General features: G+C 45.8%; 2 protein-coding genes and 1 long non-coding RNA gene across 5 annotated transcripts; 2 read left to right on the top strand and 1 right to left on the bottom strand.

The window, feature by feature from the left end:
- Positions 1-446: 446 nt before the first annotated feature.
- LOC106894784 lies at positions 447-26,665 on the bottom strand. 2 transcript variants are annotated; one of them, XR_001413308.1, is made up of 5 exons: positions 25,318-26,665; positions 16,616-16,728; positions 6,050-6,239; positions 5,635-5,705; positions 447-823 (listed from the first exon to the last, which is right to left on the bottom strand). It is a non-coding gene; the product is annotated as an uncharacterized LOC106894784 (long non-coding RNA). The 2 variants fall into 2 exon arrangements; XR_001413309.1 differs by having other exon boundaries at positions 6,185-6,239.
- Positions 2,266-7,577, top strand: TSPO2 (translocator protein 2). Of its 2 annotated transcripts, none has more exons than XM_014953685.1 (4): positions 2,266-2,771; positions 4,400-4,606; positions 5,024-5,162; positions 6,086-7,577. In XM_014953685.1, exons 2-4 carry the CDS (start codon positions 4,434-4,436, stop codon positions 6,266-6,268), a joined length of 495 nt encoding a protein of 164 aa, XP_014809171.1. In that variant the 5' UTR covers positions 2,266-2,771; positions 4,400-4,433; the 3' UTR covers positions 6,269-7,577. The 2 variants fall into 2 exon arrangements, with proteins under 2 accessions (XP_014809171.1, XP_014809172.1); XM_014953686.1 differs by lacking the exon at positions 2,266-2,771 and adding an exon at positions 4,081-4,129.
- APOBEC2 (apolipoprotein B mRNA editing enzyme, catalytic polypeptide-like 2) lies at positions 14,975-24,940 on the top strand. The gene is made up of 3 exons (XM_014953678.1): positions 14,975-15,346; positions 23,194-23,741; positions 24,328-24,940. Exons 1-2 carry the CDS (start codon positions 15,219-15,221, stop codon positions 23,732-23,734), a joined length of 669 nt encoding a protein of 222 aa, XP_014809164.1. The 5' UTR covers positions 14,975-15,218; the 3' UTR covers positions 23,735-23,741; positions 24,328-24,940.
- Positions 26,666-26,670: the final 5 nt, after the last annotated feature.

Below are 26,670 nucleotides of genomic sequence, written 5' to 3'. Positions count from 1 at the left end.
GGGGTGGCCTGGTCCCCCTCCTCTGAGAACAGAGAGAAATCAAAGGCTGAGCCCTGAAAAATTAAAGAACCTTTTCTGCTGTTCATCTCACCAGAGTTCATTCCTGCCATCAGCTACAATCAGTTGGGAGTGACAAAGAGGCTTGTGCCGCACAGAAGGGCCAGTGCCCCTCTGCATCCAGCCACAGCAGCGTCCTGAAGGCACTATGTTTTAACACCCTGAAAACTGGGCTTTAATCCCAAGAAAGATTTTTTTTTTTTTTTTTTTTTTTTTTAAATTCCCTCTAGCGGAGAGAGAGTGGAAATTCAAGCTGCGAGGTTCAGCTCACCCAGAAACCTGCGGCTGAGTTTTGGGGGGCTGTGAGCTCCCACGCTGACCCACGAGGGAAAAAACCACCTGAGTCCACACGGGAACAGAGAAGTGACCAGCTGGAAATTCCTCCATCATTTCATATTATCTGGCACTTTTATTTCAACATAACTGAAAATTTAAAAACAAGCTTTTTGTTCATTAGAAATAAAACTAGGGGTTTATTTGTATTTTTTTCTTCAGTGGCTTTTCATACTGGAAGATGAAAGGTTCCATTCTGCAGTGGCGAGGCTGGCAGGTTTGAGGGGCTCAGAGGATGGTGATGGCCATGAAGGTTCCTCCCCGGCCACCGGCGTGTCCTTGGTGGCAGCCGGGTGAGCACCGTCGCGCTCTCATCAGCGACAGACAAACCAGGACGACTTTATTGCCGATGTAAATCAGAGAAGCTCCGCTGGCTTCCGAGGAACCTTGCAGATTTATGCCAGCAGCTGACCCGGCATCTCTATTTTCAAAACTAGGGCAGATTGAAATATGCTGTTTTTCAATAATATATTCAGGTTAACAGGGCTTTTATATTTGGGCAATTAATCTTGCATAGACTGAGAACCTCTCGGGACAACGTGCAAAGGTTGCTAAGAAGAGGAAAACAAACACAGTTGTGTAACTCAGCTCTCCCGTGTCTTTTCTTTCATGAAAACACATTGCAGTGGTCTGAAACCCAGCAGTAATGTTACTTGGATAATCAGGAGCATACCGAGACATAGCATAGAAATGACTTTACTGAGAGGTAGTGTTACCTCATCTCGTGTTACTGTAAAATGATGGAAACCAGAAATAGTGGGACACAAATCTGTGGTAACGGAGGAAAACCAATATTGTGCTGGAGGAAGTGTTCCCAGTTCATTGCAAGGACAGGGAACTGCTGGAGAGGGGACAGCAAAGGCTACAAAGATGATGAGGGGCCTGGAGCATCTCTCTTATGAGGAGAGGCTGAGGGACTTATTCTGGAGAAGAGAAGGCTGAGGGGGGATCTGATCAACACCTATAAATACTCGAAGGGTGGGTGTCAGGAGGATGGGGCTGGTCTTTTTTCAGTGGTGCCCAGGGACAGGACAAGAGGAAATGGGCACAAACTTGAATATAAGAAGTTCCACCTAAACGTGAGGAGGAGCTTCTTCACTTTGAGGGTGGCAGAGGGGGTTGGACTAGATGATCTCCAGAGGTCCCTTCCAACCCCATGTCATTCTGTGATTCTGTGATTAATATGGGCTGCATCTGTTATTGCGGAGTGGCAATTGCACTGTACAAACACACCACTGCAACAGCAGTGCGTTGATTGATGCTCGCTGGAAATCTGCCCCTTTACACCATTTTTTTCCCTTTCTTTCTCCTCCCCCCAAAATATAATTTCCTTCTGAGCCCAATAAAACAGAAGATCTCATTGGTTCTGTGTTATAACAGTAATAGAGCATTCTGCTAGGAACCAGCAATTCTGCCTCTGGCCATGAAATTCAGGTAATGACCCATAACTGAAGTAAATTAGTGTTTAATTTCCCATCCCTTGCAGACAGCTTACTAATGGAAATTGATTTCTAGCTTTTTTCTTTTTCATTTAACATGCTTGTGTAATGTCTTTATTTTAGATTCAAGTGGTTTCCAGTGAATTTTAGCCCAAAGGCTGGTGTACAGGTGACCGCCGAAACTCCCTGGTGAATCAATGCTGTTAAACGGTGCCCAGGTACCAGCAGGGCAGGGACATCCTCCTGGGCACCATGAGATCCTTCTGTCCTGCACTAACACCCATGGACGTGCTCTGGGACAGATCCCCAGGGAGAGTGAAAAAAAGAAGAGTTCCCATCCATGTACCACGCTCAGAAGTTCAGCAGTTACGGAGCTGATCCCTAATGTACAAGCTCTTGGACAATTACCATGTTTGTTTATACGTGATGCACTTTAATTTATACTTTCACATGCCCAGTGCACTCCCAGCCCCATCAAAAGGTGCTTCCTTGACCCACTGAGCTCCAGGTGAGATGCTCGTCCTCAGACCAAGCCAAGGTGCCCAGAGAAGCTGTGGCTGCCCCATCCCTGGAGGGGTTCAAGGGCAGGTTGGAGGGGGCTTGGAGCAACCTGCTCTGGTGGGAGGTGTCCCTGCCCAGGGTGTCCCTGCCCTTCCAACCCAAACCATTCTCTGATTCTTTGTCACTCTCCTTGGTGCCTGGAGCCTGAAGCCAGTCCTGGCCCCACCACGGCTGCTCAACCACTGCCAAGTCCCCCGTAATTCTCTCTTCTGTTATCTGATCCAGCCACCGGCACACGCACACACCCTTTTTTCTGCTATTTAGGTAAAACTCAGCTGACAATCTCTTCATTGTAGAGCAGCACCAGCGGTAGAGACAGAAGCCTGGCCTTGGATGTCCAACCCTTTTTCTTTGCGAGGGAGAGAAAGGCAGTAAGAGACGGTAAGGTTTTTACAGCTCCTACCCCATTAAGTTACAGCAGCTGTGGAAAAAATAAGGGTTTATAACAGCATCGTGTTATTTTCACCCCTCAGTTACTCCCGCAGTCTATCAGGTTCTCCTGGCAGCCACAAAGGAGTTGGGAGGAGGGAAAAATCTCCTTTTCCCATTTTACTTTTCTGAAGTGCTATGGAGGAACCAGAACTCAGCTGGTGCCGTTTTACACTTTAAAAGCAGGACTAACAGCTATTATATTTTTTTTCTCGGTGTTGGGTAGATTTTCTGGTTCCATAGACACTTTAATAGCGCTATAAATTGTCTGGTAAAGGAATTGTTAGTTAGAGATGGTGTCTGGGGTATTTGTTCCTTATTGATGTGTAAATTGGCTTGTGGTGCTGGCGTGCGTTTCTCAAGATGAATGCTTTGTAGCACGATGATAATAATAACAATTAGCATAGGATATAGCAAAACGTTAATTGTGAATTAAGATCCCAAGCAGTGATGGCTGTGAAGATCAGCCCTCGCCTCGTGCTCCCTGTTTCTCAGAGCTCAGAGTGTTGGGGACGTTTCCCCAGGCGAGGGAATTTCTGTGCCCTCTTCTCTCTTCCAGCATCACTGGGAGCAATTTATCCCCAGTGCGTTTGCTCAGGTGTGTTTGTGTGGAGGCTGAGAGCACAAAACCCACTCGGCTCCTGGCGAGTCCTGTGCATTATCCCTGACGAATGATAATTTGGGTTTCATTCCTTAATGTACCAAAAGGGCAGGTGAACGCAGAGAGGGAAGGCAGGAAGGAGAGCAGCAGTGACAGGGTCAGAGCCCGATGGAGAATAACAGCGGGTGAAGATACGGGAGAGGGAATGAAATGCTGGATATTGTCCTTATCACAGCTGTCTGGAGTGGGAGCATAATGTAGTTATTAAATTAAATGGTCTTGTCTTTTATGCAAGAGGCAGAGCATGAGGAAGTTCAGAAACTACTCCTGTGCCTTGGCTTTACCTGCTTCCAGGGGTGAGAATCCCTCTCTGCCTGCGAGGGCTGCCGGGACGATTAAACGAGGCTTAAAATATGTGGTGAGGGTACTGTCTTGTTACAGACCTCATTGAAAATATAAATCCATGGTGAAAAATTAGAGGAAGTCAGAATGGATGGGGGTTTCTGGCCATGATCTGCCTGGGTTTTCATATTGAGAATGGCATGCAGAGGGGAGATAACGGCTCCGTGGAGACGCACAGCCGCCGTGAGCCCCCATTAAGGTTTGTATCTGTCTGACTGGGGCATCCAGAGGAGGAGAGATAAAAGTTACTGCAGTCTTGTCTTCTAAGAGCATAACCACCTCGGCTGAACCCTGCCACAGGAATGTTGTAAGAAGCCATGAAACAGCAGCGGGGAGCCACTTTGCTGGGGAGATCAAGGGGAAAAATGTAACCATGACAGAAATAATTACCCCTCCTTCAGAGATGGGGCGATGGGCAGAGGGCAGTCAGCAGCAGAACTGAATGCAATATTAAATACTTGCCTTCTGCCTTAGAGACTAAAGCAGAATACGGGCAATTAGAGAAAAAACTTGGAAGATCAAAGTAGGAAAAAATGTCTTTTTAAAGTGATAATCAATTATTGTTTTTAACTTACAGCAGGCAAAAGGCTACTTGAAGCCACCAAGGAAGGATGTGGGCTTATACTGTTGGTTTTACTGTCCTGCCTCATGTTGGAGGCTTCCTTGGATGGTTCATTAATCGAAAAGAAATTCCTGTTTGGTACGAGAAGCTGAAAAAGCCTTCCTGGTGTCCTTCCCGCAAAATATTCCCTGTCGCTTGGACTGTCCTGTACACTGGCATGGGGTAAGTTCTGCATCCCGCTCCCTCTCTCCTCTTGCCCTTCCTGATACGGGGAAGAACAGACATTTCAAACTCTTCCATTTGCTTCTGGGGTATCCCTTGTGCCCACACCAGCCGGGCACGCCGGGCACGCTCATTCCCAGCAGATGAAGTACAGCCTGAGCCAAATTCTGGGCTGGGTCCCTCAGATTCACACCCCGGGCAATGCTTTTGGCCAGGGACACCAGCCCACACTCAGCTCTGGAAAGAGACACTAAAACCAGCCGCTGCCCTGGGGAAACTGTCAGCGTGACACAGGGTTTGGGGCCCCGAGGGACAGGGTCCTGCAAATACCACCCTCCCACAAATCGTTGTGAAACCATCTTAGGTAAAGTGTTTGCACAAGATGCAGAACACTGAGGTGTGTTTCTCTCTTGACAGCTACGCCTCCTACCTGGTGTGGAACGACCTGGGTGGCTGCAGCAGCAAAGCCCTCATCCCCCTTGGCCTCTACGGGGCTCAGCTGGCCTTGAACTGGGCTTGGCCTCCCTTCTTCTTTGGAGCCCGCAACTTGAAGATGGTAACGTATCCCACCACCCACTCCTCTGCTGGAGGCTCATTCGCTGGTCTCCCCACCATGGGTTTTGGGGTCGTTTGGAGGTTTTCTAGCTAGCCTTAGGCAATTGTAAGGGGAGCTGCAAGAAGAGCTTTAGCTCAGATATGGTTCCTGCTCCACCTGGTTCCAGACAATGGTATCAGCCCCTTCCACCCCCCATCCTGCTCCTGCCCTGCCGATAGCAGCCCCACCAGCCCAGGGTGGGAGATGGGGGAGTCCATGGTCCGGCTGCTGCATCTCCCAGTTAAGGATCTGGGGTTAGAGATAAGCCCTTCTGGGAGTCCCACCCAGCACAATTGGCATCCCCTGGGGGGCACAGGAGCCGTGCGAGGCTTATCGAGCAAACACAACGCACCGTGCATGGCAGAGGCTGTCAGGAGAGTGTGCATGAAGGTAAGGCACAGCCGAGCTTGTGAGATATTCAAAAAGTACTTACCTCAGGTGCCGAGGGCCAGGGGGGATGGAGACACAGAGCGGGATTCATATTTCCATCTGAATTTTGTCATTCTGTGGATGAAAGGTACATTTAGAAAGTTTGTTAAGTGATAACAGCCATCTGTAGTAACGTAAGCATGTTCCTGATCCGCCTCCACAGGCGTCATCAGCAGAAGGGGGCACTGATCACCATAAAAACTGTATTAATCTGTGAAACTTGATAATGAACTGAAAAAATCAATATCAGTCTTGGCTCCTGGTGCGCTACATTCAGATCTGACTGATGTGAGTTCGGAGCCAAGGTCCTGAGGTTCAGCATCACTCTAGGTGACTTCCCAGGGCTAAATCTCCCCAGGTCTACCTTTGGAAGGATGGTTTATAGTCATACTGGTGAAGACCTCTGTGTGTTCCCAAACCTGAGCACCACGGTCATTGTCTCCTCTCTGCTCCAGGCGCTGATTGACATCCTGTGCTTGGACGGCCTGGCCATAGGCACGATGTGCTCCTGGTACCCCATTAACAAGGTGGCCGCGCTGCTGATGGTGCCCTACCTGGGCTGGTTGGCCATGGCGACTTGTCTCACCATCCGCATCTGGAAGGACAACCCTGAAGAAAAAACAGGAAAGAGTGAATAAGCGCAGGACGGAAAGGAAGGCATTTTGTGAAACTAAACTATGCTGATGTGAATCAAGATCTCATAATTTGGGGGATTCATTTTTGGGAAAGGCATGAGAACATGCCACATCCGCCTCCTCCTCCCACCTTCATCATGGTTGTGTAAAAGAAAGGTTTGCCCCATGCTCCTTTAAAGAAACCGAGCATCCTTAACCTGGGAACTATTTTCTCCAGCTCTGTTGAGGTTTGGGGGCTACAGCTGTACGGTGATCTTAACGCTATCAGGTCAGATTCCAAAAGCCAAATTAGGATCTCAGGATACCAGGGTAATTCAGAGTGGCAACGCTGGGTACCTCTAGACCTGCCACTGTTCCCCCCAGAGAGCAGAACTTGTTCACACACGTGGTAAATCCCATCTCCTCCTCTGGGACCAAACAAAAATGCCCTTCACTTGTGCACACTGATTTTTAAGAATGTACTTGATTTTTTGCTATTTGTGCCGTTGCTTCATTTTCATGTTTCACCTGGTTTGTGCTTTATACCATTAACTTTTTATCTGTCAGCTCCTGAGCAAGCAGTAATCTGTCTTGTTCTGCTAGTGAAAGGAGACCGGGCACTTTGACTTCTATTTGTGGAGCATCACACTTCTTGAGTTTCATGCTCCAAGATAAAGCAGCAATGATTAGAATGCAAATGCTTCTCCCAGGAGGAAATTTCTCTCCTCCACCTCTGTCTCCTGCTCCTCATTGGAAAAGAAAGCTAACATCAGTGCCTTTGGAAAAAAATACTTTAAATATGGTGGGTTTTTTTAAGTACAGAAGCACAAGAGCCTTCGTAAAATTTAAGAATTGCTCACGCTGCCTTGAAGGTTGTAATTCCATGATTGGCAAAAAGCCCCATGTCGGGTGCAGTGTCTCAGCCCTGAGTCTTTCCATTCCTGACTACCATTAATCAGGAAATGTTAAAATACAGGTAGTTCTAGAGAAACGGGACCAAGCCATGACAGAATCAGACACCAAACAAACATGGACCATTCACCTTGTCCATCTTTCATTCTGGGCATTGTCTTTGATAAATCTGAACCTTAGAAGTTGGTGTCTACAGGAAATACTTACTATTATTTTTTTAATTGCTAGAAGCAGTGTATGTGGAGAAAAGTGGTAGGTGGATCTTCTTCCTGGCAGCTGGCTGTAGATGAAGGTGCCTGGGTAGACTTGCAAAGGGTGGGGGTAGGAGGGCTTAGCTGGGCATGTAAAATAAATTGTGTTTGCTTTTAATAAAAACAAGTCACTTTTGTTTGGAGAATTAATAAACCCAAGTTATTCTTGTTTTACTGGTTTGGCACTAGGTTTGCAGCAGCTCAGGGGATTCTGTCTGGAGTCGGTGGCTTGTGCTCTGGCTCCAAAGGGGAGGGGATCGGCAGCAGGTCTGGGGGGGCTCTGGTGGCCAGACCCGTTCCTGGGAACGTGTTGGGAGTAAAATGGCCTGGGGGGCCTCAAGCCTAAAGGTCCCAAAGGTTCCTTCAGCTGTTGCCCCTGCGCAGCGGGGACCTGCTCGTTTGGAGATGGATTCCCATCACGGGGCCCTCCATTGTGCTTCACCCACAGCTTCAAGAAGTGAATCCTTGGGTTTGGGCTCCTCCCCGAGTCACGTCAAGCCTGATTTTCAGAGATGCTGAAAGTTCCTGGGTCCAGCCCAGGCAGATGGCAGAGCTGGGCGCTCAGCGTGACTGAAAGCCAAGGGAAACAAACACGGGTACCTGAGAGCAGTTGAAATTTGAAGTGCCTTTTTAAAATTTGGTCATATATCTTGTTCTGTCATTTTGATCCCATCCATTATTCCTCCTTTCTAGCTACAGGACACCCTCATACAGGGCTGCTGCTGCAAGTGCATTGCTGTCATCTCCTGAGGAAGAGCTGCATAAGAGCAGGTTTTTGAATAGATGTGGCTGTAACCAGGAGCAGGACTATAAAGCATCAGCGCTGCCAGCAGCACTAGAAAGATCATAAGCTACTTAAAAAAGAAAAATAAATTCTATATATTTCAGGGCTTTGTATAACTGTATGTTACCACTGAGCTTATTTACAGTGATGCCTCGTCTGTGTCTTCCAGAAAGCCACATGCCAAAGGACAGGAAGACATAAATTATTTCTTCCTAAAAAGAAGCTAATATCTGGGCTGGCAATTCAATTCGGTGGAGTTAAGGATGATTTAGAGCATCTGAACATCATTAGGCCTGTCCTTTCCTAGTGAGCACGGCAAAGTCAGCAGGAGCGCGATGAGCAGAGCCATCTAGTGAGGCCAGGAGGGATAAAGAGAGTCTTTACGGGCTTCTGCCAAGGGGAAAATATTATTTAAACAACATTTCAGTTGGCAAGCTGCTGTAGATCTCGTTCAAACCTGCAACATTTTAATAAGTTTTCCAAATATAGATATATGGACACATATTTGATCAGCTTTAATAAATTAGTCCTCCTTCCCCTTCCTACCATTTTTTTCTGCAGGCAACGGAAAATCTGGAATTAACAGATTTTTTTGATCTTTTCATGTTTTCCCTCCCCATTTCCCCAAGCTAACTTGTTCCTACTTTCATTTCAGTTCCTCTTCCTTCCAGTCCTCCTCTAAGTGCACCGATAGCTTTTCCTTGCTCCTTGCATTTTCTTGCAGGCAGCAAAAACCAGCAAACGTTCCTACATGTATTACACATAGTAGCTTGAAATCAATTTTCAAAGTTAAATTCAGCAAAGCACCCTCTTGTATTAATATTTAAAGCATCATTTGGCATATTTGCTATTTAAACAGATACACGAAACCCCCTTGCATAAAAATAACTTTAATGACATTTCAAAGTCAGCCATCTAGAAAAGGGCTTAGTTACATCATGCAGTACAGACCCAAACCAGCGCCTGTGAGTCTGGGGGCGGGGGGGCTGCGGGAGGGGGCTCCTGCCCCGGGTCACACAAGGGCTGGAGGCAGCACATGGATGTGCAGCCCTTGCCCAGAGCCAGCCCTGTGTTATAGAGCAAAGGGAAAAGGAAATAAAGACAAAACAGAGATGTGCTAGGAATCCAAAGCACCATCAGGAACATGGATTGGTAAAATCAGTGACATTTTCCCTCTGAATAAGAAAGGGGATTTGAGGTGCATGAGCTCTCCTTCCTGCTCTCCATCTTCCCAAGGGACACTTTTTCCCAGGGGATCCAGAAGGAGCCCTGGGAAGTTTTGCTTAAGCCAGCACTAGCCAGGCTGGATCACCCTCGTGGGCATGAAGGGTGTTTGTCCATCCCCCCAAAATTAGCTTATGGAATGGATCCCAGGTCCCACCCAGTGTCAGGAACATTCATAACCCACGACGGGACATGTCACGCTCAACATGACTCCAGCAGTGACTCAGACAAAGGCCACGCATTCGTGACAGCTCTCGTGGGGTCGTGGCATTTAGAGAGAAGAGCCACCTCTCAGATCACCATGTCTAATGATGATCCCTCTCCTCAAACTCCAGCCAGTCTTTCCAGAAAGCCGGATTTGATATTAAACTCATCGTTACACTTGATCTTGGCCCAAAGGGCACATCCCCTGGCCGCTGGATACACAATATTTGTGCACAAACAAAATCTTCCTGCCTTTCACTCCAGCCTCTTTGCCTAAGCCTTGTCTCATTCAATAATTTACTAGCTGTTCCAGAAAACACTCTGGCTTCAGTAGTAAGGAACTTTAATTGATTTGCTGATGTCGGGAGCTATGTTAAAGTACAGAGTCAAATGCTGGAGGGGATTTGCTGCCGGGTGTGCACGTAAACTTCAGAGAGCAGACTACGGGCCAGCAGCTCTCCCCACCGCCCCTTCGTTCCCAGAATATAAATTCCTGTGGCTTTGAGCACCTGCAGCACGGCTGGGGCTGACCTTCCCCTTGAACTGCTCCCAGGAAAACCCCAACTGGAAGGGGGTGGTGCTGCTTGGAGCCGTCATGAACTTCCAGATGGGCTTTGAACTCATGGGACACCCCCCCAACAGACCAGACACCTTCCTGGCTCCACATGGCAACGGGTGTGCGAGGGAGAAGACAAGGCAGACAAGGAATATTGCGTCCTATTCCAGGCTCCCCAGTTCAAGAGAGACAGGGAGCTGCTGGAGAGAGTCCAGTAGGGCAACAGAGATGATGGAGGGATTGGAGCATCTCCCTGATGAGGAAAGGCTGAGAGAGCTGGGACTCTTGAGCCTGGAGAAGAGAAGGCTGAAGGGAGACCTTATTCATGCTTATAAGTATCTAAAGGATGGTTTGAGGGAGGATGGAGCTGGACTCTTTTCAGTGGTTCCCAGTGACAGGACGAGGGGCAACGGGCACAAGCTGGACCATGGGAAGTTCCACTCCAATGTGAGGAAGAACTTCTTTGGGGTGAGGGTGGCAGAGCCCTGGCAGAGGCTGCCCAGGGAGGGTGTGGAGTCCCCTTCTCTGGAGATCTTCAAGCCCCACCTGGATGCTCCTGAGCGATGTGCTCTGGGCAACCCTGCTCTGGCAGGCATTGGACAAGTGGAGTTGGACAAGATGATCTCTAGAAGGTTCCTTCCAACTCCAACAACTCCGTGATTCCGTGAAGGCAGGCAAGGAGGCGAGAGCATCACTCTCACCATGACCACGGCTCATGTCAGCTCTGGGGGGGTTTCACAGGAAGCCTCCAGCCCACACCGAGGGACCTGGGCACCCTTCAGGATGAACTCTGCAGCATCCAATACCGGTGTTCCCTGCCCTTTCCTTTAGATCTTGGCATTGTGGTCCCACAGCGGGAGGAGAGGGGCAGGTGAGAGCCCACAGGGGCCCAAGGGAAGGAAATCTGCCTCCGCACATCACTGTCAGAGTGTTTATTTATTTATCACGTAACGGTAGTTACAGCTGGAAAAAAAAAAAAAAAAGCAGGAGGGGGATTGCTGCCAGACAATGTATCTAGGGAGATGTTTTGTTAGTGCCACCAGCTGTCCCCTTGGAATAGAGAGCACGATTGAGCCATGACTCACACAGCCTGTCTCTTATTTCACTCTCCCATCTATCCAAAAATGTTCCTCCAGCCCGAGAATGCAATAAAAGTCTCCTTTTCCTGGCAAGGACTTTTGCAGCCAGGTCTCTTCTCCTGCCCCTTTGTGATCAGGAAACCGTAATAGCATTTTAACTTCAGGGAAATAACTCCTGCTGCAATTAGATGAAGAGCAGACAACCTGCCGGGGAGACAGGTCAAGGGAATGCAGTACTCTCTACGCGAGATATTTATTTAAGATGGGGAAAATGCCACCAGAGATGCCTCTAAATCAGTGGGGAAACTCTTCTGGACTTGGATGGATCCGATACTCCAGTAAAGCCAGGAAGTTTCTCCCAGAACAGGTTATCTTAGCCTTGCCTTGCCAGCAGTCACCTTTGCTGGCAGCGTTCCTGTGCAGACAGGTCCTCAAATCTTACTGTGGGTTTGGGGTCTTTGAGGTCTACCCCTCCCCATCACCTTCATCTGCCTCTGTTCGGGCATTCTGGCCTTGACACCTGACACAGTGAAGCCAGACCTTTTAAAACAGAGGGAGACGGGCCACCAGATGTTGTGGGACACATCTGTCAGGGGATGATGGAGAGCAGGCTCTGGCAGGAAAGCACAGCTTGGGTTTGTGCCACTTGAGATTGAGTCGGCTCAGTGGCTGATCCCGGGGTGCAGGGCTGGGGTTTCCCCCCACAGGAGGTGCTGCTGCTGGGGAGGATTATCTACGGGGGAAGAGTCTGCACCCACCAGCAGCATCAGGAGCACTGGGGATGGGGAGAGGCCACAGGGCTCTGTTGGAAACCAGCATGGTTTGGCCCTTGCCATGGGTAGAGGGATCAGGGAGAGACCATGGGCTGATTCTCATCCTCCCTGCACGAGAGATGCCGTGCAATCAGATCCCTTGTGCCTCTGCACTGGCTGAGCAGGGCTCTCCGAGCAGAAGGAAATTCATAGTCAACTAAATAAACCATGAAATCAGCGGGGAGAGGGGCAGGGTGGAGGGGAGCCTCAATAAAAATGCTGGTTGGCAAGCGCAATGATTTTCATTAACCCAAGTGCCATCGGGAGGCTGAGCCACATCCCTGGCACCTCTGGGCACCCGCACCCCGGCCCCCACTCCCAACGAGCTGACGGAAAAAAATATTTCCATCACGGGCTTCAGTCCCCAGGCCCAAGCACGCACCCGGGTGAACACTGCGGGGGAACCGGGGTCACTCAAAACCAAGCAAACAAAACCCATCAAAGCTTTCATTCCTATGGCTCTAACGCCAAATGTCAGATTGACAGCAGCTCCGTGGCAGCCCTTTATATTTTTGGCGCGGGCAGACGCTGCAGGGGGGTGGATCGGGACTATTTAGTGCACTGCCCTAGATGGAGCTGCGAAGCAGCTGGGGAATAGAGGCAGAGTCTCAGTGCCACATTCCCCAGATTAGATTAGAGCTCAGCCCTGAACCCTGCAGAGGGGCCAGGCCAGTGAAAGCTGGAGGCTGCAGGAAAGATGGGACCCAAGCCTCCAAGAGCTTCCAAAAATAAAGAAAAGTGGGTCAGAGGGACTAAAGAGTGGCTGGAATGCTGCTTTGAAGTATAAGGGTAAGAAGGAAACAAGCTGTCACTCATTAAGAGAGGATTCCCATCCCCAAAAACACTGCCTGAAATGTCAAAGGTGAGAGGAATTGGACAGGGGGGGTGGGAATTGGAGCATAGTTACCATGCGAGAGGAAAAACACTACACCTGCCCGCCAGGAAAGTATTTTAAGCTCAAAAATAAATAAAATTCTGCACCACGAAAATGAAAGATATGTGTTCCACGGATAGGATGTCTTGGAACTTGTCAAATCCTTGATTGCGCTGTTGTCACAATACTCTCCATGCCAGCTGTGTCAGTCATCAAATAAACAACTTCTCATCACTACAAACAGTGTGGGAGGAAGGGGGGTGCTCTGTCCCCGCAACGACTGCATTTCCGTGATGTTCCTAATGAAACGCTACAAAGGATATTGTAGCACAGAAAGTCAGGCTGTTGTTAGCAAGGGGGCTTGAAACAGTAGCCAGAATAAATAATATATTACTATAGATAATTCATTATCTATGAGAATAAATTATTTATTGTCTATGATAGTAAATTATCTGCCCAATGCCATAAATTTCTTTCACTCCATGATACTGCAGACCTCTCTAAAGTCTCTAAAGAGCTGACTCCAACAGTATCACAAAGACTGAGTTTGGCCCAAAAGCAGGTGTTCACACCTATTTGGTTTCTACAGAATACAGTTCATCCTCCTCAGACTAAAAGCAGCTTTTCCACTAAGTACAGACTGAACGCTCAATCAAATAATGCTTAATATTTCATATTTATCTAAATCTTGACGACGGGGGGTTCTGTACTAAGTGCAGAACCCAAGACACCGGAGGCTGGATTTCCGATATGCCTTGGCTAAAACACGAGTTCTGCACAGCTACACATTTTCCATTTACTTCCACCCTCGTGGCACAGCAGGACTAGTCTCAGAAAAATCTTACTCGGGTTTTCATTAGGCTTGGCTCACATGGGATTTATACAAACTCTAAATGATTTAAATTTAGAGTGAGAAATTGGAAGAATTTAACATGATCCTGAAGGCAAAAAAAAAAAAGAAAAAAGAGAGACACACCCTACCCCCAACTCAAACATATAAAACTCTTTTTAGAGCTCATGTGAAAGCCACGTTACCCCCGAGCATCCCTCTAAGTTACCGCAGCCTCTTCAGGAAATCTGCTTGATACAGTGCCCAGCAAAGCAATCATCCCAGCCTCGCCTCAATAAAATCTTTATAGTCCTTCTCATTTCTCTTTGCACGAAGAGGCGGGTTCCACACCCACACTCGCTCAGGCAAATCCCAGTTAAGCACCTCACCAGAATATCTCCAGTGCCCTGTCCTCAGCACGCTGCTGACACACCAGTCCCAGTTATTACTGGAGAACCACACACCCCTCACCTCTCATCACACCCCTGCGGTTCCTCGGCTCCGGTACCATCGCCCCTTCAACATCTGCATTCTCTGCAGCAGCTGAGGTGAAAGACACAAAGAAATACTGCAAGAACCACTAAGCCCAGCAGTTTTCAGCTGCTTACTCTCACCCAGCTCCGTTATCACTCCCAGTATGCTGGGTGCTTTTCAAACATTCAGAAAACAGAAAGGAAAAAATACAGAGCAATGAGCAGATGCTCAGCACACCCATCTGGAATTGCCCTGCACCAGAAACCCTGCCCCACTGGGAATTATAAGGCTGACTTTAAAATATTTGGGAGAAGGTTCGGGTTTGCATTTACACCAGAATGATCTGACACCACCTTCAACAAGGAAGATTTCACCCTGTTCAGCTCCTGGTTTCATTGTCCCCACAGGGACGAGCAGGCTGGAAGGAAAGGCAGGTCTCCTGCTGGGATGTTCCTGGTGGCCCATGAGACCAAATCCACCAACAATAGGGATTTCTCAGCAAATCAAATGGGGGCTGCCCCCTTCCCCTCTTGCCTGAGCCAAAATAGTGGTCCTTCAAGGTCAGCAATGTAATAACCTGGCAAAAGAGGGTGGATGGAGGAGCTGCCAGCTCCATCTTGCCAGCTATCTGTCACCCTAATGGATAAATAGATACTTCTGCTTCCAGGATTTTCCATCCATTGCTTAACCCGCCCACACTGAAGTCGTCACTTACTTTTAAATTAAAAGGGGAGCAAGGGGGATTGTTAAAAAGACCTGGAGAAAGCAAGGGAAGGAGGCGACATCTGAGAGCCCTGGGTCATCCTACCCCATCCAGCCTCTGTCGTCGCTGCTTTGTTCCATATTTAGCTCCTGACAACTGTGCCTACTGCAGGAACCCCCAGCTCTGTTTTTCCCTCCTCTTCCTTAGAGCTCTCAGAAACTGCTCTTTCTTTTTCCCAGTGGCCATAACTTAACAGCCCCACACTCGAGAAGATGGCAGAAAAGCAGGAGGAGCCCAGCAACGCCCAGAACGGTGAACCTGACAACGCAGAAGAGGGTGAGGAGAAAAAGAAGAAGAAGTTGAAGCGGGAAGACCTGCCACCGTTTGAAATTGTGACCGGGTAAGTGGTTTAGATATAAATATGGGAAGTGGGGATGTTCAGAGGTCTCTCTCTCAGCTCTTATGTTGGGCAATTAAATACGGCACCTTCAGCCAGGGTACTTGTGAGTGCTCCTAAATAATGTAAGCGTGGCTTTCATCATTGTGGGCTTTTGTAAAGTTTCACCGAGTTTTACAGAGGACAGGTTCACAGCAGGCAGGCAGACAAATCTGTTTGTTTTACACAAGAAGGTCTGTTTCTACAGCGCTGACTGATTCCTCACAGTGCAAGCAGTCCCAGTGACTGCAATGGATCACTTGCCTGATGATACCGGGATGGAAGGTATTGGCCCTTGATGAGCACTGAATATTGATTTCTTGGTGTGATCAATGGCTCTTGTCTGAAAGTTTCTCTATCTGTGGATTAGGAAAAATACCCTGCTATGGCTGATTTGCTTTATGGACCTAAAGGAATAGGTTTTTCAAGAGAGCTAAAAGTCCACATTTTCAAGGGCTCCACACCCACAGCTGGAAACCGACTTTCAAAAAGCCCAACTGGCAGAAAGGCACCAAAACAATAGGCAGTTTTCAAGACAGCAAAGCAGCAGCAGCTCCTTTTGCTCCAGTGAGCCTGGCCTTTGAAAAAGGCAGATATAACAGAGATCTACAAGGAAGCTGAGCTCTGTCAGACATAATTGACAGCTACAACTAGAAAAAAAACCCAAACCCATCTAATCTAATCTGCTATCTCTAAGCATTTCAAAATGCTCATTGTAGTAGCAGCAAGATGCCAAGGCAGTGTTCCTAGCACGTAAACCAAACCCACAATTTCTTCCAGCTGCTTGAACGTAAAGCTCAAACCAGACTCTAAAATCCTGACGTGGTCACTGGTAAGAAAGATTTTTAAAATTTGAAAAGCGATTGGCTGGCATTTCTGAAAACAACACGTGAGGCAGGACAGCACCTGTGTCTGATCTCACGCAATTGGGTTACATTCCTCCACAGGGCTGAAAAAAAACACATTTTCTTCATAATATGTGTCTGCTCTGACAAATCCCTTGTGGGGTGGGGCTGTTCACAGCCTTTGGTCTCTGTCAAACACAATCATAGCAGTAACACACGGCTACTAGAGCTGGGACTTCCCTCCCCTCGGAAGGGAGCTAAGACACCAAAAATTGTTTATCTCAGCCACTGGACCAATGACATGTGTGATAACGACTTCTAGACACTTAAGACGTACTAAAATGAATCTCCACGAGGAAATCAGATTTTTCAGCCTTAGAGCACTCACCTCGCAATTAGAAATGCTGAGGAATTGGGCAGTGTCTTCAAACTCCTGTGCTAACCCCAACAGGGCTCAGGGATGCAGGAATCACGGATGCAAAATACTTTCTTGGTGTCATCCTGCAATGAAATTATTTGTTGAAATGATAAGGGTGTTGCAGGATTTGACAGGATTTTCCATTCTGGAAAGGCGGCAGCAAGAATGCGAGGGATGACGTGTCGTTAGGATTGAGGCATTTAGAAAACCCCTAAAATGATGATCTTCAGAGGAGGAGGAGAAGAATGGAGATTTCAGTTTTTACCTTCCCATACACCACAAGTGAGCTGTGTGGCCTTTTCACTGGATGATCTTTAAGGTCCCTTCCAGCTCTAACCATTCCCTGATTCTAGGACACGAGCAGGAAAAGGGGTAAGACCAGGACCCCTAAACCCAGGGAGGAGCAGGCTCTGCTGGGACTCAGCAGGCAGAGCCGGGGTGAGAGCAGAGTGATGGAAGGAAGCTCCAGGTAACGCTTTTCTAGGGATGAGTTAAAATCTGCAGTATGGCTTCTAGGTACATTAAGCTGGTACCAGCTGAGTTTCACATTCTATCCCCTGACACCAAGAGGTTTAAGTTTCTGAAATGACATTACTCAGACAGCGAGGGCCCCCAGAGCTGTCAGTATGTATTTATACCCCCCTCATCACAATACCATTTGGAAAGTGCTTATAAATATCTGGTGAATTCCCACAGGAATCATGACCACGTCTCCTCTGATTATTAGTTTATTACTAATATACTGGCCCTTAAAGGTGAGACTGAGGAAGTAAAGCAAAAATCCTAAAGGACTCTGACAGGTACAGAAAAATCCAGCAATTTTTACTTTCATTTTAAGAAATACGCTGTCAGTTTAAACTGTGCCTCCACCTGGTTCGATCTCTGGATTTCTCTAATTATTTACAAATTTTCAGCCAATAAAGCCAGTTATGTGAATTACGAGAAAAGACATAACTGCAACTGTGGAAGCACTTAAATTCAATTACACTGCATTTCAGTTTTAGCCCTTGGATTAGGGGCATCTTATGACACACAGCCAAGTTTCCAAGCTGTTGCTTATAGCTCTAAGGAGCCTGGCTTACAAGAAAAACACTGAGAACATAATCACACTGTTTAAGAATATTAACCCCTTTTTTGTCAACATTTGGCTCAACAGAGTCTTGGATAAATATAAGCCCCATCTGTGTACGTTTCCTGACACTTAAGTAGACGCATTTATTTACGCTTTCCCCCGATGCAAATGGAGCAGTGATAAATCCTTGGCTCCTGTTTCTGTTATCGGTACAGCCTTTCTATAATCAATGAGCCCAGCATGAACGTGTTTATTTGTGAAGTGTTTTCAAAGAACAAGCAAAAGGGCACTGTTTTATTGGCTCAGCTAACATAAGACCATAGTATAAATAGTCATTGAACAAATATTTAAATGTAAAGGGTATGCCCTAGTAGTTGTCCTAGTCCCCAGCCCCCCTTATCTCAGCAAGCTTAAGAGCGTATTTGCTGTTCAGCCCAGGACTGTTCTTACACACCAAGGTTTCTGCCTCGAAATTTCAGTCTTTTTCATCTCAATATGATCCAAGAGACAACAGAACACTTTGCTGCCCAGAGCAAACACCTAAATAAATCAGATTCGAGGTATTTAGAAAATCCCTAAAGGCCAATATTTAATGCTCATCTTCAGAGAAGTGGGAGAATTTGAAGATTTTAACTTTTACCTCCCCATACACCACAACCAAGCTGTGTGACCACCTGCATCCTATTCTCGGAGCAGGGAATTAAGAGCATTTGTGACAGTTCAGTGCCTGAGAATGATTTTTAAAAGAACTAAATACATAAAACTTACGTGCAAGTCTTACACTGAAGAGTATGGCTTTACCGGAAAGGGAAATGGCAGGAAAACTTCACTAATTGCAAGAAAAAACAAAAGCAGAAAAGCAATTACCCTAGTCGCTGAAATATCTGATATCTGTGTAATTTTATAGATTGCAAAGTCATGTGCAAGACAACACAATTTTTATGTTTAGCACTTAAAGCAGTACAGCTTCCAGTGTAAAAAAAATGTGAGATTGGAACTCACATCTCCTAGGCACGTTTTGTAATCATTAATGTTGGAACAACAACAAAAAAAATGGGTAAAATAGAGATAATATTACCATTTGTACACCGTCTGTCATTGAAATACAGGAAAATAGGATTGCCAAGAACTGGTCACTTAATAAAAAAGAGCCGTTTTGTAATCATTAATGTTGGAACAACAAAAAGAGATAATACCATTTGTACACCGCCTGTCATTGCAACACAGGAAAATAGTATTGCCAAGAACTGGTCACTTAATAAGAAAGAGTCTACTCAAAGCTAGACTTGAGTTTCCAAAGAAGTTGGCTTTGTTGTTGTATTTCAGGGGCGCATTTTGAAGCTCAAGTGTTTTCAGAGATTTTTTAATCTGCCCAAATAAACAATACAATCACTTTGCAGTAGTTATGAGGGCCATCGGCTGAGGATGCTGTAACTCACAGGTGAGATTTTGCAGCATCGGGCATTTCAGTACGTACACAGTCTGACAGCACACGTGGGCCGTTCTTGCCCATTCTTTCACCACTGAATCACTCACTACGGGGTTTTCCAGTTCCTCCCAGGACTGGAGACTCCTTGCCTAAATCCCCACTGCTGGGAAGAGTCATGCAGCAAGGACTCAGCGAAGCCCTGTCAGGACAGAAGTTTACAGTCCACACTTGTGCTGAAACGTCCTCCCTGCCCTGGTTTGCCTGGGATTAAGCAGATTCTCACTAACTGGCACACACAGCTCAGCGGTTGCCTACGTATCCATGACCAGCAAATTTTTTCCAAGCTCTCAGCCAACTACTTACAGACTTGGAAAATGCCCTTAGCTTTGTTTATGTCTTTATCGGAAACTTATTAATTAAGTTGACGCACATTCCACGCTGCTAGAAGGGCAGATTTAGGTGAACATCCCAGATAATCTTAGAGAGACGCCGAGATGATAAGCAATAAAATCCGTCTAGAAGCCTGAATAAATACACCTCTGAGGGGATACATCCTGAACAGATCACGGCAGCTCATCCAGACACGCAGAGCCCATCTCAGCACCCATGTAGCTGCTTCACAGTCAAGAGTCTTAAATCAGGAACAAGCTTCTATGTGACTCTGATGTGCCACGTTTAAATACACAATGGTGCTGTTTTTAAAACAACTTATTGTAGTCCTACAAACTTAGCTCTGAAACACAGCAATGGGCAGCTTACGTCAGACCCAACATAGCTGGACTTTAAAGAAATCTTTAATTAAAGAATCATTAAGACATTAGCCAAAGAACCTTTCATTACATTGGATATAAAGCAGGAAAAGCACTATTCTCAGAAGGATGTGGGTGTTTTTTGCCTCAAGGAACAAGAGAAAGGAGTTTGTTGATTAAGAGGCATTGTGCTAAATTAGAAACTGATAACGATCTTTAATAAAATCAGTAGAAGTCTTGCAACTCATCTTAAAGAAACCAAGACTCCCTGTAACAGGTAACTTTCAGTCATCTAACGTAAGGGAGGTCAAAATGCCAAGAAAAGGATGTTAAAGTAGTCTCTCCAGGTCGCTTAGAAATTGTGCAAGCCAGCACAAGCTTCCCTTGTCCAGGCTTGTGCAAACTCTCAGTGCAAACCAGAGAACCGCAAACCAGAGAACCACAAACCAAATCATACCAAAGCAGCAGGATTTATTTGCTCATTAATCAAACTAAAAGTCTGTATCCCACACTACTGCTTCTCATCCCCCATTAATACACTGCTGGCTGAAACAGTAATAGTGCAGAAAGCTCCCAAGGCTTTTCTATTGTTTAAGCCCCATCTTGCACAGATCTCATCTAAGCAGAATTGAACAATGTAAGGCTTTAATTATGTCGTTTAAGAAGCAGCTGAAAACCCCCTTCTATAAAATTTCTAAAGCCAAACCTGTACTTAAACTTCCACTCTCACGAATCAATGATACGTGAAAAGAATTACGGTGGTCCTTGCCTGACAGCAACAGTAGATATTCCCAGTGTAGATGCAATTTTATGAACAAAACTGCTTCGACTCGTACATCTTGTTGCATTTGGAAGAGTAATGATCTTCCTCTCGCAGCACAAAGTACAACTGTGCCAGCCCAACCGCATCGACTCTCACACCATTTGGCTGGAACAGGACACTGATATTCCAAGCGAAGCTCTTCATCTGTAAAATCACACTGGTGGGAAATCCAAAACAGAAGCGGGAACTATAACTCCAGGCCTTTTACTGCAAATCTGTGTAACAGGGCCACACGGATCTGAAATACTACTGGAGTATCATAAAAAGATTAAATAGAGAGGGTGTTCTTCTGTGTTTTAATTTTCTCAAAACCCAGAAATGCCACAGGACTTTGGCAGCAAGAAAATTCCTGGCTGTGGTAAGAGAAGTATGGAATATACACACACTGAAGAGAAACTTCTGAAACTTTGTAAGTGGAATTAAATATTAATGGAAAATTGTATTTAAACTTTAAAAATAACACCACCAGAGATGCTTGGCAACAGCTATAATTTACTCTGAGCTACATATTTAGACAGCACACTATTTCCAATTCTTTTCTAAGCAAAAAGCCATTTGCTTGCAGCAGGAAATGTAGCACTTGCAGCCAGGTATTACACGCAGAACTAAGTGCCTGTTCACTCATCTTTCTGCTCAGCCATTCCCATTTCAGCCCCTCTCACTTGCACAGAATATGATGCTATTTGGGGCTTTTGATGGGGTCCTAGCTTTATCCATCAGGCTCTATAGAAAGACATCCACTAATTCTAAAAGGCATCGGATCCAGGTCTCCATGAACAGCCCTCCCTCCTGACCTGCCACCACCCCACACCAGCATTTCCCACCAGCAAACTCCCAGCACGTCCAGGCACCCTTCCCACATCACTAAGCCAGTGTAACATCCCAATTTTGATTCTCTCCACTCTTTTCCATACCATTCACTTCCCCTGTCTCTGGAGACATCCTGCGAGATGCTGCATCACAAACTGTTCTTTCCTCCCAGCAGCATGATGCTTCGCCGCTCTCTCCTGCAGCCTCGTTGCTCTCCCCAATTAAAATTTCCAAGAGTCTGAGCATCTCTCCTGACCTTTGCTCAGTGAACCCCCCGGAGGGGGCTGACATTATAATCTGACTATAGATGAGACAGGGATGAATAAGACACTTACTGTTTTACAAAGATTCATTATTGCCTCGCTGGGAATATCAAGGTTATAGGTCCACCTAAAGCTCAGAGGAGAGGAGTACAACACGCCAGAAGATTACTGGTGTGTAATAAATGAAATGTTGTGTTACTACGTTTCATTATTTCACTCTGGCTCCTCTGTGCAGCCTTCACTCCCATCCTTTGTAGCGTTTAGCAGGTCACAAGGCATGTTGACAGCAGTATCTTTTCCATCATTCCACCTAAGATCCTTCAAGTAGTTCTTGCCTTGATGTAGGTACTCTGCAGCAGATGCTACAGGGAGCCATGGGGAAACCTCCTGACTCCATCAGAAAGGACCAGGCACTATGAGACGAAGCAGTTTTTCTTTTTCACCTCTTCAGTCAGCAACACATAAAAGCTACACACAGTATTTAAAGGGACTCATTTAAACTTCCCTAAATACCAGCTGACTACCTCGTTCGGGTGAGAGAGGGCTGCAAACACGTTACTCACCACCATGACTCACTTTGGGTTATGCTCATTTAGAAGCCCAGAATGGAAAAGATACAGAGCAAATTAGAAAAAGGACCTGAAGTTTATCAGTAGCATCCCTGAGACAGCTATCAAACCTCATTGGGAAATATGCTTTATAATAGCAAAGCTAGATTTATCTCAGATATTTTATTAAACCAAAGTCACAACATAGTCCTACTGAATATTAGTATTCAGCTTTGGCTGGGAGAGAAAAACTAGAACATGTCAAAACTGCGACTAGTCAGTCCCGCCTGCCTCGACTCAGGAAATCCAGCCTGCAAAAGTAGTAAAATATTAATTAGCAATGCCAGAGTTATCATCCTCATAATTTAGGACAACAGATCCCACAGATTAACTTTGCAACATCACCTGAAAAAACTGTTAATGGCCTAGAAAAGAGTACAACAGTTCAGTCTCCAGGTGCATTAAGAGTGGGAAAATGCCAATTGCTGCCCCTCCTTACCTACAATAAACATCAGTCTCAAGAAATACATTACAGAAACAAGTTGCTCTTCAAATATCTCAATGGAGATACCAGAAATTCCCAGCATAAGTTTGTTATAATTAAGTGAAAAAGACCACGTAGTGAGAATGAGCCTGGGAGTCTCACCACACTGCAGAACTAGCAGAATTTCTTATAATTTTTAATCTATTTTTATCGTCCTATTGAAAGGCATCTCCTTTAATATAAGGAGAAACACAGCCATCCGTAGATGCAGCGACTTGTCCAAGATCACACACAGGAAGTAAATATATATATATATATAGATCTTTATTATCTGCCTCTGAGATGCCTCTCTTCTCTCCACTCTCTATAGGGAGCGCCTCCCAGCCATATTTTTCAAATTCCAGTTCAGGAACGTGGAATACAGCTCAGGCAGGAACAAAACCTTCCTGTGTTACGTTCTCGAGACCCAAGGCAAAGAGTCAGTGACTTCTCGGGGTTACCTGGAAGACGAGCACGCGGCCGCCCATGCAGAAATGGCTTTTTTCAACACAATTTTACCAAAGTGTGAATCGAGCCTCCGCTACAACGTCACCTGGTACGTCTCCTCCAGCCCCTGCGTGACCTGCGCGGATCGGATCACCGAGACCCTCAAGAAGAACAAGAACCTGCGGCTGACAATCATGGTGGGGCGGCTCTTCATGTGGGAAGAGCCAGAAATGCAGGCTGCCCTGAAAAATATGAAGTCAGCTGGCTGCAAGCTGAGGATTATGAAGCCTCAAGACTTTGAGTATGTCTGGCAGAACTTTGTGGAGCAGGAGGAAGGGGAGGAAGCAAAGGCTTTCGTGCCGTGGGAGGACATTCAAGAGAACTTCCAGTATTATGAGGAAAAGCTGGCTGAGATTTTGCACTGAAGCTCACGTGAGTCAGGATTTCCAGTTGATCGCTCATTTCCTTCTACTAATATTAGACTCCTCTTTTTAATTCAGGTTGTTAAAGGTGTAACCCAGAGCCAGTGTCATTTCCTGTTACTCTCACATGTACCTGTCTGGGTTTTCCTGTACCTGAATATTGAAAATAATCCCAGGCAGAACCTCACTGCTCCCAGGATAGCAGTACTGCAGTGGGTTCCTCCACCACAGACACCTAACAGATTTAGAGCCTTTTTTCCTCTGTCCTCAGAGTAAACACCTCCAGGACTAAAGAACAAAAAGGTACTGGACTCACTAGGTACAACAAGAATGCCTCATTGTTCCCCATGTGCATAATATTCAGGATACACGTGGAAACAGGGAGAGGAATGTAGAGAAAAGGGGATTTCCTCCACCCCCCCAAAGTCCAGCCCTAGGGAAAAAAAAAACCCAAAACCAACCAGTAAATTAAATGAGTAATATCATTGCAGGATTCCCTTGTTGTTTTTTTTTTAGGGGTACTCAAGAGTCACTATTTAAGCCATAAAACACGAAAGCATTTAAAGCTTCTAACACATCTCTTTTTGCTACCCCAGGACCAAGGCAGAAAATGTCCATGGAGAGCTGTGACACTCAGGACACCTGGGACACTCCTGCTTTCCGAAGCTTTGATTCCAGCAGGATGGAGCATCAACTTCTGGAAGACTCGGCCCTGATGGACTACAAATACATATATACAACACAGATCTGTGGTGTTTGGGATTGTTTTGGTTTATTTTGTTCCTTCCTTCCTGCCCCAAACAAACCCATGTTGCCTCTGCTGATAGGAAAAGACAAGGCAAGGTAGAGCATGGTTAAAGCCTTGAGTGAGATGGATTGCAGGTGACCTACAGGAAAGGCCTCAAATACTGGGACAATTTAATGAGAAAAGACCTTAGAACAAAGCTGGCAATTAGATAAATAAATTTAGAAAGTACATACTTCATAAAAGTTAAAAAGAAAGGGATTTAAAATTAAAAAAAAAGGGTTTTTTCCTCTGTCCTCAATAACCAGAGGTGTGATTTAAATTAGGGCTATTCTATTCTAAATTACTGATGGAACCCCAAGTACTTGATTTCAAATATGTTCTCCTCTCGTTCAATGATGTTTGTGATATAAAACTGAGAAAAGCAAAAGCAAAATAAAATTGGAAGTCACTGCAAAAACCAATAGCACTGTTTATTCCCTCTTCTCTATTTGCAAGAGGTCCTAAATCTAATCTGACAAGTAAGACATCCTGGGACAGCCACATATGAAATATTTTGTAGCCGAAGAGCAGCGTGATGAGAAAGGAGAATTACTCGATGCCAAAAAAATTTCAAGAGTACATACAAGTGTTAGAGACAGGGAGAATGGGCATATCACTTTCCATATAAAACAAAGCACAGACCAAACAAGGCTCACGGGGACCCTCATCAGCTAAAGAACCGAGACAGATAAGGTTCATTCTTCTGATCAGTTCTTCACCTTGGTTTCTCCTGCACCATCACAAGCTGGACCAGCGTTAGACACACACACATCAACCCCTGACTGCACCCATCTCTTACCTCTGTCACCTGCACTCAATTCTGGCATAAATTTTCCAGGCAGAAAAAACAAGCGACAGTGAGAACACCTTTGTGGAGCCACTGTGGATTTCATCTCTTTGCCACTAGATTTAAAAAACAAACATAAATAAGAATAAGGACTAAATCAATGAAGAGTCTTGATGCCCGCTCTCCATCAGCTCAATACTCCAAATTCCTATTTGTCTTACCGAGTTTATTTTTTTTTTCCAGTTGTGTATTTAGCTACAGAAAAAATCCACCAAAACCAAGTTTACAAAGTATGGTGAACAAACAGGGAAAGTAATAATATGAAGCTCTTAAAGACACAAACAGGCTTGGCAGATCTGCATGGGCAAAGGAATCACACAATAAAGATTAATCCACAACGCTAAGAACAGAAAACACTTCACCCATTCAATCCACAGTGAAAAACAATTAGGAACCATATGTTATACTACAATTTTCTCAACTGTTATATCCCATCTTTTAGGGTTATTCAACCCATCTGGCATTTTTCCGAGCGTTCAGTATGAGACAAGGCAAAAAGATTTGTTATTTTGAGAGGCTGGGGAAAAGCAAACATAAAGGAAGGGCAGAATATATGAGAGTTCTTCAGTACCAGAACCAAGCTTTCAAAAATCAAGTGTTTACCAACAATCTGATGAACCAAGCCTGTTAGTGATTTGCTTTTGCTATTGATCACATCAAACACCAACCTACATGCAAGAGCTCAACTACAAACGCAGTAAAAAAAGAACTAGGAAAAACAAACCTTAAACTCCATACTGCAACATTTTACAGCACATCGGTCATTCACGTGTGGATTCCCAGAAAGCCAAGTTCTGCAGACTATACCCCTTACACAGTATGAAATGCACCCACAAGGTGTCTTCACACATCTCCAGCCCCCCCTTCAAACCCCACAGTTCCTCTACAATAAAGCCACGACAGACACAGGAGGGTTTTTCAGAAGGAAGGTGCTGTGATCTGACAGCAAAGCACTGAAGAGCTATTTATTTAGTGTTGACAGCATGATTCTTAGGGAGTACAATCTCATAATAAAACACTGTGTTTGTGGCCAGAACGTAGAAATTACATTTTTAATCCTGTAACAAACAAAGGAAACTGTATGCCAGATAGAACATTGCAAAACTTTAAAAAAAAAAAAAAAAAAGGTGACAGGGCTCCACAGCTCATCGTTACCAACCGAAACTACAAACCAACAAATACCTCAGCAGAGACAGCTCCGGTTTCAGTCTGCACAGGCACTGCCAGCTCCAAGCAGAAGCCCGAGCGAAGGCAAGAGCTCTGTGGAGGACCAGTGACATCTGGTGGCTTGCTGGGACAGACTGG

Source organism: Calidris pugnax, unplaced genomic scaffold (genome assembly GCF_001431845.1).
Source record: "Calidris pugnax isolate Ruff unplaced genomic scaffold, ASM143184v1 scaffold245, whole genome shotgun sequence".
Lineage (NCBI taxonomy): Eukaryota > Metazoa > Chordata > Aves > Charadriiformes > Scolopacidae > Calidris > Calidris pugnax.
This window is presented reverse-complemented; position numbering and strand designations above follow the sequence as displayed.